This window comes from Plecotus auritus (assembly GCF_963455305.1).
Source record: "Plecotus auritus genome assembly, chromosome: 12".
NCBI lineage: Eukaryota > Metazoa > Chordata > Mammalia > Chiroptera > Vespertilionidae > Plecotus > Plecotus auritus.
In genome coordinates, this window is record NC_137778.1 from 42,782,926 (window position 1) to 42,800,005 (window position 17,080).

The 17,080-nt window shown below is 55.5% G+C and overlaps 1 protein-coding gene across 8 annotated transcripts in view; it reads right to left on the reverse strand.

Moving 5' to 3' along the window:
- CDC14A (cell division cycle 14A) overlaps nucleotides 1–17,080 on the reverse strand; it is a gene marked incomplete at its 3' end in the record, with an annotated part of 77,057 nt that overhangs the window by 33,942 nt on the left and 26,035 nt on the right. For 6 of the 8 annotated variants that reach the window (XM_080647698.1, XM_080647701.1, XM_080647699.1 and 3 more), the window contains exon 5: nucleotides 8,942–9,021. The exons of the other annotated variants lie outside the window; for them this stretch is intronic. In XM_080647698.1, coding sequence (XP_080503824.1) covers nucleotides 8,942–9,021 — 80 coding nt within the window. The remainder of the gene's footprint in view (nucleotides 1–8,941; nucleotides 9,022–17,080) is intronic. 8 annotated transcript variants of the gene reach the window in all.

Here is a 17,080-nt window from a genome sequence, read left to right on the forward strand (position 1 = left end):
CGCTAGCACCCCACGAAGTGGAGGGGACCGACCGCACCCAACACCGAGCGCTTCATCCTTTATTTACGTTTTCGGAGAACTTAGCAGACCTGCGCTCGGCAACCTAAAACTCCGGTATCAGGTTCCGGCCAGTGAAGCAAGAACTGGCACCGCTTTAGCCTCCCATGCTCCAAGGTGTCCAAGGCGAGCAACTTGACCTCGAGGCTCCCGTCTCTGCCCAGCCCCCACTGCTGACCGAGGGACAGAGCTCGGGCACCGGCCAGGACCAAGTGGGTCCTGGGGCGGCAGGGGCGGGGCCAGGGTGTTCGGGGGCGGGGGGGAGGGAAGGTGACCCTTAAGAGCTTTAACACAGGATGACTGTACACCTGAGTTTTATATCACACCATCCTAGGTAACCTGAACCGGTGGTTGTTAAGCCGTGAATTAAAATGCGGCGTCAGCCCTGGCCGGGTGGCTCAGCATCATTCCGTGCCCCAAAAGGTTTCGGGTTCGATTCCCAGTCAGGGCACATGCCAAGGTTGTGGGTTTGATCCCCGGTCAGGGCATGTTAAGGGAGGCAACCGATGGATATTTCCATCTATCTATCCATTTATCTATCTATCGATATCTCCCTTCCTCTCTCTCTAAAATCAATAAACACGTCCTCATGTGAGGATTTAAACAAATGCAATCTCAACCTCACCGAGTTTCCGCCTCCTGGTGACCTGGCATGATTAATATTAAGTCAGCAAAGCAGCTTAGCAGCAATGTTCCTTACGTCCCCAAACGGCGGGGTTCACCCATGTGAACAGGAAGGTTACTCTAGATATCTCAGTCCGGTTTCAAGAATTCTTTGCTTAGTGCCACCAGAGCTCGTGGGTCATGAAGAACCAAACAACCCCTTTCCCTTATGCCTTGGAGAGACATGAGACATATCGCAAGAGGCAACTATTAACGGGTTAACGGCAGGCAGAAGCGCCGGGGATGTGCGGTGCGAGCTCGGATGAAGAAGCCACGCTCCCTCGGGGGCCCTCGCTTCTTTGGGGCTTCAGGGCCCGTGGGTGCCAGAAACCCTGCCGCAGCCCGACACGCCCTTTTCCCAGCCTGAGCCTTATTTTCCTTTCTTTTTTTATTTTATTGAATTTATTGGGGTGACATTGGTTAATTAATAATCTCAGCATAAGTCTTAAAGGCATAAAATGAAATGCAGAGGAGTAAGAGAAGACTCACTCAATTAAACTCATAGTTATCAAAGTATAAAAAACAAGTTTTTAATACCACAATATGTACACGGCCTAGTAGCAGGTCTGATAAGGACTGTAATGAAGAAGAAATAAACATAAATAGTATCTATCTTCAGATACTGCAACAACTGTTAGCGGAATAAAAAAAATGTGTCTGTAATTTCTATTGGGACAAAGCCATGTATGTGGCTGATATTACTGCAGCTGATTTCCGACATTTGGAATTGAACGTCATCTTATCGGATTCGTGAAAATAAAGACGGCACTTCTTATCATCCGAATTCACTGACTCTCCGAGTTACCCCCACAGACCCCTAGATTAAAAGCTGCTGCTTCAGTAAAGAGAAGGAAAAATTGTATTTAACAAGAATAAACACAGACGTTTAGGACTAGAAGGTGTTCCTTAGTCCCGAGCGCATCTCCCCACGCCAGTGGTCGGCAAACTCCTTAGTCCACAGAGCCAAATATCAACAGGACAACGATTGACATTTCTTTGGAGAGCCACATTTTTTAAACTTAAACTTCTTCTAACGCCACTTCTTCAAAATAGACTCGCCCAGGCCGTGGTATTTTGTGGAAGAGCCACACTCAAGGGGCCAAAGAGCCACATGTGGCTCGCGAGCCGCAGTTTGCCGACCACGGCCCCACGCCTAGACTCAGCCACGGACTCACAAACGCAAGCTGGGCTTATGGGGTCCCCTCTCTCTCCGTCCCCAAGAAGGCGGCACCTATACGTTTTACTCGCCCCTTCTCCTGTACCCGCGCCCCGTGCCGGGTACAACACAATCTCCAGCTGCGTTGTAAACCAATGTTTACATTAAGCAGAGGGGCTTGGGAGCTGCCCCGGAAAGTGGCCTCTGACAGCCCACGGCCACTTCGGCTAACTCGGCAGCTGACGCCTCAATGCCCGGTCGCCAGAGCAGCTCTCTGTGCGTGCGCCCCACCCTCCAGTCCACTTAAGACCACGTCCTCCGTCCTCTTGGCCAAAGGCTGTTCCTGGGGTAGAGCTGGTCGCGGCGATGCTCCACGCCGTCTTCTCTCCCTTTGCCAAGTGGCAGGAAAACGCTTTATCTTAACGCAGACACTTAGAGAGGCTACGAAGAGCGTCCGGGATTCACGTCACATACCAGGGGCAACAGCAAGCGTTGCTCTGCCTTAGTTTTCACAGCGGTCCGGTTGTTGGCTTAATGGCTTTGCTTTTTCATTCCTGGTTTGCTTTTTCATTCGTCCACCCAGGCAGTCATTCATTTGTCCACCCAGGCATTCATTCATTCGTCCACCCAGGCATTCATTCATTCGTCCACCCAGGCCGTCATTCATTCGTCCACCCAAGAAGTCATTCATTCGTCCACCCAGGCAGTCATTCATTCGTCCACCCAGGCCATCATTCATTCGTCCACCCAGGCAGTCATTCATTCGTCCACCCAGGCCGTCATTCATTCGTCCACCCAAGAAGTCATTCATTCGTCCACCCAGGCAGTCATTCATTCATCCACCCAGGCAGTCATTCATTCGTATTTATGGAGCAAACACTTGCCGAGTGGAATAAGAGGGTCTGTTGTACTTTCCCTCATCTCTCCTAAAGGGCCACTGCAATCCCGTCGGCTTCAACCAGGGGGGGACGTCTGCACCCCTTCCCACAGGGGAAGACTCCAGCTCTCGCCCTCATCTGTCGCGACAGCTTTACAGCGGGCTGCATTCCCTCTTAAGCAGGTAGACGCGAGGCCGCTCTTGGCTCAGGAGTTAAGAACACCCGGGTTCTAATCTTTCATCTCTGCTCTAGAGTCAGTCCTGGGGCGCTGACCCCCAACACGGCGTCTGGAGACATAGCTCACCTCACGCTTGACCATCTCACTCGATCCTTCCCGGCGATGCTCGCTCAATGGGACGCTAGTCAGCTGCACTGCTTAGGGGTGATGATCCACACACAGAGGCCTGGCAGGGGAGGGCTGTGAGCTCATAAACGTGTTGACGGAGAAGCTCGATGAATGCTTGAGTAGATGGAATAACTGGCGTTTATTTTCATGGCTTTTGTATTCATTTTGCCGAGAAGCAGTAGAAAAATTACATTTAGGGAACCTCTCCCCAGCAGATACAAAGAGAAAGGGCTCCCCTCACTCACGCCCCAGCGCGGAGAGTGGGCTGGTGAGGACTCGGGCACCGTGAGCCCCATCAGCACTGGTGGGATCCACACCGTGGACACCCGCAAACCCTCGCTCCTCCCCCGCCAGGCCGCCAGCACCCTGCCGCCTGCCACCTGGGAATCTAAGCAATCGCTCAGAGCGTAGCAACCTCGTGCGTGTTAACAACGAGGAGACGAAGCTGGACAGGGAGGACATGTTTACACACAACAACACGCAAGCGCTTCTGGCAGCGAACCTGCTTGAGACGAAGGAAGAGCGGAGGACAGAGGCGGCGTTCGCGGCGCGAGGGATGCTGAGGAGTGAGGAGGAGCGGACGCGAAGGGAGCAGTGGGGTGGCCGGACCCGTCTGGCTCGAGTCTGTGAGTCTCCGTACCCTCGGGAGAGCAGCCAGGGGGAGATCTGCAAATCCCTGCCCAGCCGTGGCTGGCAGCCATCATCCCCAGCAGCTTCCGAGCTCGGAGCACCCCATCCACCACCACCCCCCGCACCAGGCCGGGAGCTCCTCGGGACAGGGATGTGACTGCCTGCCTGGGTGCCGGCGTCTGGGACGGTGTCGGGCACATTTCCATGTTGCAGATGTTGAATGAATGAATGAATGAATGAGCCTTCAACTAATGCCTGGACAGCTCTACTGGCCTCTCAAAGCCAAAATTTTATACAACAGCCTTTACCCATAAACCATGCGCAATAACAAACACAAAATCCAATGGCAGCCAGATGCCAGCCACGACCGAGCCGCGTGTGCCGTTTCAAATGTTTTCATAACCACGTTCAAATTAAAGAAACAAATTATATCCGTTTTAATAATACATTTTGTAAAATCCAACATACCTAAAAGAGTGCCATCTCAGCATGCAATCGATGCAGTTCTAAATAATTCTAAATTTTATATCAGATCTTCAAAATCCAAGGTGTCTTTTATTTGTTTTTAATATATTTTATCGGTTTTTTTTAACAGAGAAGAAGGAAGAGGGATAGAGAGTTAGAAACATCGATGAGAGAGAAACATCGATCAGCTGCCTCCTGCACACCTCCTACTGGGGATGTGCCTGCAACCAAGGTACATGCCCTTGACCGGAATCGAACCTGGGACCCTTGAGTCCGCAGGCAGATGCTCTATCCACTGAGCCACACCGGTTAGGGTGCCAAGGTGTCTTTTAAAGTTAGTCGCCTTCAGTTTAGACTAAACCAGGGCTCCGCAGTACACGCCCCTCGTCCTAGTCAGTTCAGCCCGCGACCAGGCGGTGTGGGTCCTCGGGAGCCAGCCAGGGCGCCCACACACTCCGCACAGCTGTCCGAAGCAGCCTGCCTTCCAGGCTGGACAAACCCAGGACACAGGCCTGGCTCCCGGGAAGAGAAAGCGCGGCTGCGGGTCCCAGCGAGGCCCACAGGGAAGAATTTGATAAGAATTCGCGGGCAGAACAAAGCGATCGCCCTTCATGAGAGAGAGCCCGCCTTCCCGGGACAGAGCCGAGCACCGACGGAACACGGCTCTCCCGGTGGGGGGCACATTCCCGTGCTGTAGGCGTGAATGAATGAATGAATGAATGAGTGAATGAATGATCATCCTCACCAAGAAACAGAGAAGTGACACTCACTTCTGAGTCGGGGCTTGAAAGGTGGCGGGAAGTCAGCAGCGTAGAATCTCCTCCAACCAGCAGCACAGGCACAGGAGCTCAGCCCAGGGCTGCTGACCGACAGCCTAACCCCTCCGTCCCTCCGCCGCCCCCCGTCCCAGAAAGGCTTTCCTGCCTTAACCCCAACCCTCCCGTCTGTGAGGCCATGAGAGACCCCAACCCTCCCATCTGTGAGGCCATGAGAGACCCTCAGTCCCTCCCATCTGTGAGGCCATTAGACCCTCAGTCCCTCCGTCTTTGAGGCCATGAGAGACCCTCAGTCCCTCCATCTGTGAGGCCATTAGACCCTCAGTCCCTCCGTCTGTGAGACCATTAGACCCTCAGTCCCTCCGTCTGTGAGGCCATTGAAGACCCTCAGTCCCTCCGTCATGTGAGGCCATTAGACCCTCAGTCCCTCCGTCATGTGAGGCCATTAGACCCTCAGTCCCTCCCGTCTGTGAGGCCATTAGAGACCCTCAGTCCCTCCGTCTGTGAGGCCATTAGACACCCTCGCTCCGGGCCTTCCCGTCAGCACCCGGTGGCGCCTGGTGCCCACAGTAAAGCTGCTGTGAAGATGAAAGGACAGTGACGAGCTTACGGAACAGGCTCTCAACAACGTAACGCCGCTCACTCCTGTGCCTGATTCAGCCCGTTCCACACCCACTGCCCACGGCGCTGGCTCCTGGGATCGGACCTCCAGGAGGAGAAACAACGCTGGCCTGGCCCTTCTATCAGCAGGCGGTTTGGTGGCACTGATCTGGGGCCATAAAAATAGACATGAGAGCCTGGCCTGGGTGGCTCAGGGGTTGAGCGTCGACCTAGGAACCAGGAGGTCACAGTTCTATTCCCGGTCAGGGCACAGGCCCGGGTTTCGGACTCGATCCTCAGTAGGGGACGTGCAGGGGGCAGCCGATGGATGATTCTCCCTCAGCGCTGATGTTTCTGTCTTTCCCTCTCGCTCCCTCTTTGAAATCAATAAAAACGTGTTTTTAAAAATAGGAATGAAAGCAGCAGTCTGAGCCCATTCTCGCAGCTCGAGCCACTGCAGCTCACCGCGGAGCGGACGTAACTCGCCTCCTTACGTGTGGCTAGGGGCTCCCCGAGACCCAGCGTCGCTTCTGTGACCAGGTCCCCTGTCGCGGTGCTTCTCAGGGAAGGCCGATAGGGTCTGCTTCCACGGCGGCCCCACTCAGCCGGAGCCCCGCCGCCGAGAGCCGGCTCCGCAGCGTGCACCACGGAAGCCAAATTTCCACTCATTTCCCACCCTCGGGGAACCGGCACGCCTCCCTCTTCAAAACGCATGCCCATTTCCCCATCACAGCAAGCACCAGAGGCGAGGGTTAGCAAAGACCCATGGGGTGGGAGGGGGGCAGGGGCCCTGACCCCAAAGATCAACACAGAGGAGCAGAGAGGCGGGAGCCATCGCGGCCAGAAGTGGAAAGGAAACGGAAAGCCAGGAGAAGCGTGAAACGCATGTCGCGCCCACGTGTTGGAGACTCAAGAGGAAAACGTGGTCAGAACTCCCCTCTGAGGTCGAGTTCACCGCCTGATAAACCTCGACAGAAATCACCAGATCCTACGCAAGCTGACAAACATCGGTTTCAGCATTTGGGGTAAAGAGATCTTTCAGCCCTGGCTGGCGTGGCTCAGTGGGTAGAGCGTCAGCCTGCGCCTGAAGGGTCCCAGGTTCCATTCCAGGTCAGGGCACAGGCCCGGTTTCAGGCTCGATCCCCAGTGGGGGGCGTGCAGGAGGCAGCCGATCGGTGATTCTCCCTCATCATTGGTGTTTCCAGCTCTCCCTCTCCCTTCCTCTGTGAAATCAATATAAATATATTTTTTTAAAAGTTAAACACACGCGCACACACACACAATCTATCCCGCGCCCGCCTGCTTTGCTTTAGAAGGAAGGAGGAGGCGGCCCCGTGCCCAGGGCCCAGGGCCCAGTGGCTGACCCTCTGAGCCTTTGTGGGATCTGCACGTTCGGACTTGCCCAGGGAACCAGTCATGGCCGCGGCCACAGCAAGACTCGCTCAGCAACAGAGATGTCACCGGGGTCATCCCACCACAACACGCCCTCCGAACGCACACAGGCGGGTGCATTTCACGGCCAACGCCATCGAAGCGGGCGCGGCAGGGGGTCTGTGAACGGCTGTCTGCCTGGGGAGAGAGCCTGCATTGTTCCCCACCTCGGAGATAAGCCATCCGTTTCCAAGCCCCAGGGGGTCGGACAGCACACACACGGTTCCCGAGGCCAGCGGGTTGTTCTAATCCACGCGGTGCGGGTCAGGAAAGGTGTCCTGGGTGCTTCCGAGCAGATGGTCACAGAGATGGGGGGCGGGGAGGGGGGGGTGGGTGGGAGATTCCGGATGAATCTTTATTCAAAAAATTCTAGTTCTCAGGAAAGAGATTCCTTAGCACGTGTAAGCGAACAGTATAATCGTGCTTAATAACCTGAGCTCTTTACCCGCCCTTCCGTAGGTAATGTGCTCAGTGCCAGGGGTGGGCAAACTTTTTGACTCGAGGGCCACCATGGGTTCTTAAACTGGACCGGAGGGCCGGAACAAAAGCATGGATGGAGTGTTTGTGTGAACGAACATAAATTCAAAGTAAATGAGCGGAGGGGAGAGCAAGAGAACCGGATAGAACAGCCGGATCCGGCCCGCGGGCCGTAGTTTGCCCACGGCTGGCTCAGACTCTGCATTTCTTGGGGCTATTTCCTCTCACTGCTGTACCCCCCGATTTCACGGAGAAGGTCAAGTACAGAGGGTGCTGTCTTCCCCGTGGCCCCCTCCTGTGGGCTGAGACCCAGGTTCGAACCCCTTGAGCCTGAAGGCATGTTCTCTTCATGTATTCATTGAAGTGATCGCTGAGAACACTGCTAAGTGTCAGGCCCGGGGACCTGCCCCTGTGGGCGCACAGGAGAGGCAGGGAGGCAGACCAGCAGAGGCTCCGGGCCTTCCCTGCTCCTTTCCCCGCGGTTGTTGGTCACGTGACCTCAGAAACCATCAGCGGCAGTCCCGAGGCTGGTAGGTTCGCACACACAGATACGCAGAAACGTCAGGATCATTTACATCCCTCCCACAGAGGACCACTGTGGGGCTTTAATGTACACTCCCTCCCACTGTTTAAACAAGCTCAAGTTCACTCAAAGTTTTTAAAAGATCTTCTTTGGCCCGACGGTGTGGCTCAGGGGTTGAGCATCAACCTATGAACCAGGAGGTCACGGTTCAATTCCGGCCAGGGTACATGCCCGGGTTGCAGGCTGGATCCCCAGTAGGGGGTGTGCAGGAGGCAGCCGGCCAATCTCTCTCATCATTGATGTTTCTCTCGCTCTCTCTCCCTCTCCTTCCTCTCTGAAATCAATAAAATTGTATTTAAAAATAAACAAATAAGAATAAAAAGATCTTCTTTCCATGATGCTTACAAACTGCTCCCTCCAGGCACTGTAAGGAAGAGACCGCCGTCCTGGCTGAAAGCTAGATGTGCGGCCGCAGTGAGCCGGGCCCGCTGAGCGTCTGCTTCGGGAAGATGCTGAGAGGGTCTGATCCTACCTGCCCAGCCCCCGGCACAGGGTCAGAGCGCAGCCATCGCCCGTGAAATGGAGGAATGAATGGGTGAATCAATGAGCTCGATTACTGAGGGCTCACGAGTCTTGATAAGGTTGTGAGCTCCTAAATCAGGCACTCCTTGCCCTTCAACAGTCAGGATACAGAAAGGATCCCGGGGAAATTAATTCCTAAAAGGAGAAAGCTGTTCTATCTTACTAGACTGGGGTGGGGGTGGGGGTGGGGGAAGGAAACTCTGCAAAAAGGAAATAACAAAAACCACCATCTCATTTCACGCCATAGAACGTCCAGGTCACAGTCATGAGACCATTAAGAACAATAACCCCACCGGACAGTCGCGGGCTGCCCAGCAAGGCGCTCCCGCCCGACGGCCCCCACGCGCAGCGCTGTACCTGAATGGCAGGTAGGGGGGGTTGGAGCCCGACAGGAGCGCTCTGTAGGCTTCTTCCGGAGTCTTCTTCAAGTAGATGACCTGCGGCAGACGAACAGCAGCACTCAGATCGCACCCCAGACGGCACGGAGCGACATGGCTCACCACGTGTGCATCCCACCTCCTGCTCTTTGAGGGGCAAGAGTCAGGTGATCATGGGGATCGTTAGACAGCAACGGGGCTGCCCACATGTCCCGGCAGCCCCTGGCATTAGGGTGGGTGAGAGCCTGGGGACAGGAGGCAGACCCCGAGCCGCCCGGGCTGTGCTCAAGGCACGCCAACAGCCGGCCAGCAGAGCTCAGTGGTGAGCGTCGACCTAGGAACCAGGAGGTCACGGTTCGATTCTCGGTCAGGGCACATGCCCGGGTTGCGGGCTCCATCCCCAAGAGGGGGCGTGCAGGAGGCAGCCAATCAATTCTCTCTCATCATTGGTGTTTCTCTCTCTCCCTCTCCCTCTCCCTTCCCCTCTGAAATCAATAAAAATATATATTAAAACACACACAGATGTCACGGGGGGCGGGTCCCCTTCTGGGAGCAGAACCACTGTGCGTCGCTGACGGTACTCTGTGCTCACCGCAGACCACCTGGCCCCCCGGCCCTCGCGGGAGAGCCGCCTCGAGGCGATCCGTGCCGGAGTAGACCACTAAAGCTCACACAACGTCCTGAGCGAGCAAACCCACGTCCCCCCAGGAGCACGAGGCGTCCTTCCGCAGGAGGGAGGCGGCTGCCCCGTGAACCGCTTTCCCCCCCGCCCCGGGCCCGCTGCTCTTACCTGCACGGCTGAGCACGCATGACCCTTGCTCTGCGGGAAAGTGAGCCTTTGTTTTTATTTTTATCCCAGGGCTCAATTATTCATAAGCGCAAAGTGAAACCCCGCCAGGCCCTCGCAATTCCAGGAAGGCTCCGGGGCAGGGGAGGGCAATGGCCTTCCACAACCCGCTGAGGGGGGCGCGGGAGGGGTGGGGGCGGCGCCCGTAAATGAGGGCGTTGCTGAGTGCACAAATGCGCGCCGGGGTCATTAAAATACCAGGTGCCGTGTTTCTGGAGAAAATGTGTCATGGATTCTCATGTGTCATGGCTCTGCCTCCGATTAAGGAGAGAGCGAGCCCTGCCCAGGTGCTCAGCAGGTTGGAGCTTCGGTCCAAAGGTTGCAGGTTCGATTCCCGGTCAGCACTCATCCCTGGTCTGTGGGCTCAGTCCCCGAGGGGCACGTGTGGGAGGCAACCGATCAATGTTTCTCTCTCCCCCCCCTCCCTCCCTTCCCCGTCCCTTCTTCTGTCTCCAAAAGTAAAATTTTTAAAAAACATATCCTCAGTGAGGATTTTAAAAATGAAATTCTTTAAGCTCTCGAGGTGGCAGGCATATTCTCGGAAAGTGACTGATTTGGCTCCTTAACCCTCAAGACCGCCCCGAGGTGGAAAGGAGATGAACTTCGGTCCCCAAATACTTTTTTCTCCTTTCACCCCCCGTGTCCGTGCGCCTCCGGACCCACAGCGGTTAGGATGTCTGACGCTCCAGCCCTAAAGACTGGCCATGTATATACACACCAAAACCTGAGGTTATAAACATCCCCAGGATTGCCACACACCCAGACCGCCCCCCACAGACCCAGACCATCACCCACAGACCCAGACCACCCCCCACACACCCAGACCATCACCCACAGACCCAGACCACCCCCCACACACCCAGACCGCCCCCCACAGACCCAGACCGCCACCCACAGACCCAGACCGCCCCCCACAGGCCCAGACCGCCCCCCACAGACCCAGACCGCCCCCCACAGACCCAGACCACCACCCACAGACCCAGACCACCACCCACAGACCCAGACCATCACCCACAGACCCAGACCACCACCCACAGACCCAGACCACCACCCACAGACCCAGACCGCCCCCCACAGACCCAGACCGCCACCCACGGGCCACCGAACTCAACCTTCTCAGGTTCAAGTACAGATGTGGACCTCAGCATCAGCAACCCCCAAACCCAGGCTCTGGCCCGTGTTACCACCTCCACTGTCAGAATCCCAGCAGACCCCAGGGGGCCCACGTCTCTGCCCAGCAAAGTTCCGTGTACCCAGCAGACAGCGGATGCGACGCCCGTTTCCCTACGGGAACCTCTCATGAGCTAAACAAGGTGACCAGGCGGTGTGCTTGTAGAGGAGGAAATGGATGACCTGCCGCCCGCAAAGGAGGAGCCACAGAAGTCCACGGGGTGAACAGCTAGAAGAAACGCCCTGGTTTCCCCGCTTTGCTCTCCCCGCCTCCCGGGTCTGTCCCCGGTGGAGTTCATGAACCCCCTTGGGGCCCCTCCTTGGGTTGCGATGAATAACTCAAGCCGTTCTCCGGAGCATCGTCCCCGTATGTTGAGGTTCTGCTTCCAGCAATTGTCAACAGTTTAGCTCAAATAAACTCACTGACATTCTTTACAGGTTTTAAAAAAACACACCACTATGAGGTGACAAATTCAGCAAAGACTTAAAATGTCAAACTCTCATTTTCAAGTCTCGTCCTGGGTTCCCAATTCTGCGCTTCTCAGACTTCGTGGCCTCCCGTCCTCGCCGTCGTACGCAAGCACCACAACATGTTCAGTTTTCTTATTTTTAGACACATTTTTCTTCTTAATCATTTCCTCCCATTATAACCCGTGACTGGGAAAACAATGTCCGCATTCCATTTAAAAAAAATAGGAAAAAGGCGACCACTCTTCAAATGCGGGACTGACTCTACCTCTGTTCTAAGCGCTCCCGGAAATAAAGAAGGTCCCCAGCGGTCAACCATCACCGGCGAACTCCATCGGGAAGTCTGACTGCAGATCAGAAATGCGACGGGACGTGGAAAGCAGCCGGCACGGCACCAGCCCGCTTTACCCACCGCACTGAACGGCCGCCAGTGGAAGCAGGACAGGAATGAATGGCCCCGCCGCCAGCAGTCCTCAACGCGTGTCCGGGGAGGCGCGTCCTTCTTCCTGTTCTCCAAGGCTTGCGTCTGTTATGAATCGCAGCGCTCGGGGCCTGCGAAATGGGTCACGGGGTGCGGTGTGGGTGGGGGGGCGGGTGGGCGAATAAATGGTGACGGAAGAAGACGACCTTGGGTGGTGGGCGCACAAGGCAATGGACAGATGACATAGCACAGAAATGGAGACTTGAAACCTGTCCATGTTGTTAGCCAAGTCACCCCCAAAAAACGTAATTTTCAAACAAGAAAAAGCATGAGGAAATCAATGAGCATGTGGATAACACCTCTAAAGTGAACCCTGAATTATTTCACACGCTTGGATTGACACTTTGTGACATCTCAAGCGTCTTCCAAATGCATTGCTTTCCCCAACATTGGGCATTGTGTTCAGGACTGACTCCAAATCTGAGGCCTGGTGGGCAGGACAGCCGTCAAAGGAGAAAGGTTTTCTTGATGTAAACAGAGAAATAACAGGGAAGGACAGTGAAGGAGCAAAGTCCTAAGACTCTCTGGCCTGGCCGGCGTGGCTCCGTGGTGGAGCATCAACCCATGAACCAGGAGGTCACAGTTCCATTCCCGGTCGGGGCACAGGCCCGGGTTGCGGGCTCGATCCCCAGTGGGGGGCGTGCAGGAGGCGGCCAACCCATGATTCTCTCTCATCACTGATGTTTCTCTCCCTCTCTCTGAAAGGTCAATAAAAACATTAAAAAGTCAATAAAGAGACTGTCTGAGTTGCACAGGAGGAAGGCCTCCAAGCTGGCCCGGGGGGGGGGGGGGGGAACCCGGCGGGGTGGGGGCAGGGAGACCGAGGGGGGCTGGCCTGCCATGGATCAGGACCACTTGCAGAGGCCTAGCCTCTCCCGGGGCGGGGGAGGGGAGGGTGTGTGGACCAGACAACCCCCGTATTCATTTAGTAACTGGAGCATGTTCCCAAGGGACCGAAAAAAAGCCAACGTGTTCTTTTTCCAACTGAAGAAGTCTGTAGGGGAGATGTTATCCACACGCCTAAGACAGAGGCCACAGAGCATGAGAAGCAAATCTCCCATCTGGACCCGCACGGGCACGGAGCCTCCTCTCCTGTGAGTCGACTCAAGAATAGGAAAACAACAATGACGCCCCAACAAGGAACTGGCTGTTCCCTCCGCGTGTTTACAGAGCCGTTGCCTGGCGAGGGCAGGGGACGGGGAGTGGTGGGTGCCGGTCAGGTGTCTGCAGGGCGGGGCGGGAGGCCCCTGTCCTCACCCAAAGTGCTTGGCTACGTGCCACGGGACAAAACTGTTCTTCGAGAACACTGCAGAATTAATCATTCTCCAGTGTTAACGCACTTTTAGCCCGGCCCAGCGCGGCTCCGTGGTCGAGTATCGACCTAGGAACCAGAAGGTCAGGGTTCGATTCCCGGTCAGGGCACGTGGCTGGGTTGGGGGCTCCATCCCCAGTAGGAGGTGTGCAGGAGGCAGGTGATCCGTGATTCTCTCATCATTGAGGTTTCTCTCTCTCCCTCTCCCTTCCTCTCTGACATCAAGAAAAACACATACATTTTAGACTGCTTATTCCACTGTTATAATGATGGTTTCCTCGTGTAGATGTAGGTTTTAATTTTTTTATATTTTTTTTTTATTATACACTGGCCAGGCTATACATTTTTGAAAGCAGCAACCATGTTCCCTGAATACTTTCGTCCACGAATGTCAACACAGTGGGACTGGAACAAAGGCGACGTCAGCTTAAGGAGAAGTGACTGTAACCCAACCCGCAGAGGCGCTGCCCACAGACCCAATAAATGCATAGCGGACCGGAAGTCCACCCACCTTCCCCGAGGCTGCTGGGCATTCCCGCCCCTTCCAATCACGGCTGCAGGAGACCTCACCGCTTCCAGAAACCCCCTCAACTCAGCGCATCCGTGAAACAAATGCACACGCACACAAGCTCTTTCATGGAGAAAGTCAGGGATTTTTCAAGGCTACTAATAAGGTTCAAAAAAAGGCGTGAGCAAGCTGCTGGAAGCATGTACAGTGTGCCAGGACTGACTACAATGCGTGTGCGTGTGTGTGTGTGTGTGTGTGTGTGTGTAAATCTGAGAGCTTTTTAAAAATATATATATATTTTTGTTGATTTCAGAGAGGAAGGGAGAGGGAAAGAGAGGTAGAAACATCCATGATGAGAGAGAATCATGGATCGGCTGCCTCCTGCACGCCCCCCACTGGGGACGGAGCCCACAGCCTGTGCCCTGACTGGGAATCGAACCCTGACCTCCTGGTTCCTAAGTCGATGCCCAACCCCTGAGCCGCGTGGGCCGGGCGCTGAGAGCTTATTTACAGCACAGACGAGGCTTGTTATCAGGACGCAAAAGGAGAACAGAAACCAAAAATTCCTGGAAAGATGTGTTTATTCCGTTAAACGGGAGGAACGACCCTTCGGCGGATGAAAAGCATTTTCCTAGCCCACAGCTAAACGGAATCAAAGACAGTGCGGCCCCTCCCCCCGCTGCAGACTCACAGAGCTTCCAAACACACAGAGTCCGTGTGATTTTAGGGGGCCTGACCTCTTTAAAGCCACCAAAAACACCGGCCAGGGCGAGCGCCCGTCTCGCCCACTTGCAAGCGATGGTCACAAACCCATTCTCGCCCGTCACGCTGTGAAAGGAGGGGACTGGGGACAGGAAGCTGCCGGGGCAGGGGCCTCGCCTCCCTTCCTAGGAACAGGCCACAGAGCATCGCGCTGGCGTCCACGTGGTGGCCGCCTAGGAGGCAAATGCCTCTGTTCTGAACCAACACATTTTATTTTCTTAGGTCGATGCTCAACCACTGAGCCACGCCGGCCGGGCTCTGCCCTTAACTTTTAAAGCCAAACCAGGGCATTCAGTGCAACCGCTCCTCGGACACACGCTCTCCCTCCTTCGGTCGTCACGGCCTGATCCCCGTCCCCCCTCCCCCGCCTGGACCCCCTTATCGCTGTCTGTGAACTGAGAACAGCTCAGTAGCCAGTGAGGACCCATCTCTCGGCAGGCGCAGGGCCTGATTCGTCCATGCTTGTAATTTTTAGGGCCACCTTCTTCAAACTGCTGGGGGGACTGGGGGGCTGTGGTGACCCAAGCACCCTAACTCTGAACCTGCACTGAGTATTGAGTCCTGGGAAACACCAGGTCGAACTTGTTGGGGCGACATGGGTTCGTAAAATTACACGTGTGTCAGGTGTACAGTCCTGTAATATGTCAAATGCATGTTGTATCATGTTCACCACCCCAAGTCACGTCTCCTTCCGTCACCATTTATCCCGTTTACCCTCTCCTACCTCCCCACCCTCCCTTCCTCTGGCAATCACTGTTGTGTGTCTATGAATTTTTTTTTAATATATATTTTTATTGATTTCCGAGAGGAAGGGAGAGGGAGAGATAAAAACATCCATGATGAGAGGGAATCACGGATCAGCTGCCTCCTGCACGCCCCCCACTGGGGACGGAGCCTACGACCCGGGCATGTGCCCCGACCAGGAATCGAACCGGGACCTCCAGGTTCCTAGGTCGACGCTCAACCACTGAGCCACCTGTTGGGCATGTCTTTCTTTTTTCTTTGCTTTAATCCCTTCACCCTGCTCACCCAGCCCCCAGCCCCTGCCCTCTGACAGCTGCCAGTCTGTCCTCTGTATCCACGTGTCCGTCCCCACTGGGTCAGTTCATTTTGTTCAGCAGATCCCACATCTACGTGAAATCCGATGGCCCTTGTCTTCCTCCGACTGGCTCGTTTCAAAGTTGGTGTCTTGGTCACCTCTGAGCCTCCAGCTCCAGGAGCACAAGGTCACACTAGGGACGCGGAGGTGCTCCCGGGGGAGGGGGGCTCGCTGCAACGCCTGCCGTCTGTCACGCGCGCTGCGATCTCGGGCAGTCACGGCATCGTCACCCCTGGCTGCGGCATCGCCCACACAGAGGGGTTTGTGGGTTTCCTGCTGGGCACCATGTCCTCCATTTCATCTCCTTCTCCATCCTCATGACGCCCCGATATCAAACATGAGAAGGCCCTCCCCCACGCAGAGGGGAGGAAACAGAAACACAGGTGCATCTGTGAGGGACTCACATGCGTGATCCGGCAGGAAACCACAGCACGGCCTGGCCCAGGAGGTGCCTGGCTGCCAGGGATGGCACACTCAGAGCCAGGGCTGGTGACCCGGCCGGTGCGGCTCAGGGGCTGAGCGTTGACCTAGGAACCAGGAGGTCAGGGTTCAATTCCTGGTCAGGGCACATGCCCGGGTTGTGGGTTCGATCCCCAGTGGGGGGCATGCAAGAGGCAGCCCATCCATCTCTCATTATGGACGGTTTCTCTCTCTCTGCCTTCCTCCCTGAAATCAATAAAAACGTATTTTTTTTAGAAAAGAAAGGCCTGGTGGCGGCCCCACACTGTGAATGTGCCTAATTCCATGGGCCGTACACTTCACACAGGTCAGGGATCATCGCAAGAAAAAAAAACATGTAACTATGTATGATGACGCGTGTTAACTAGACTTCACGTCCAACTGGATCGTTTTCAGAGTCTTCCTCGGACGTGACCTTCCTTCCTTCTTTCCTCTTCGGTCATCCCATCTTTCATTCACTCACCAGATGTTTACGAAGGACCTGCGATGTTCTAAGCTCGATGCTCAGCGCTCAGACGCTGAAATAGCCCCATCGTTCCGCAGCCCGGCAGCACCCCACCGCTCCCACACTGGCCGCCAGCACCTCATCTCTCTCCTGGGACGCCCCCACCCCGGACGCCCCCGTGACTCAGCATGGCAGGAAGGCCCTGACCCCTTGTTGAATATGGTATCGCCTCCCAGACACAGCAATGCGTGAAACCAACAAGGTCCCTGCCTTCCAGTCCGGGAAAGCGATCATCAACAAGTAAATACATACATGGCTCGGGTAACGCCAGACGTGGTGCGACAGAGAAAACGAAACAGCCACGGGCAGAGGGCGACGGGAGGCGGGAGCAGGGACACCTGGGAGAAGGCTCTCGGGGAGGGACCATCAGAAGGAACCAGGGATGCCGAGGGCTGGGGTGAAGGCACTGCAGGTGGGAACAGAGCTGGCAAGGCCTCTGCTGGGGGCACGCTCAGGAGTCCATGGGCAAAGGCCACGGGGATGGGAGCATCTGTCTCTTTAAAAGATT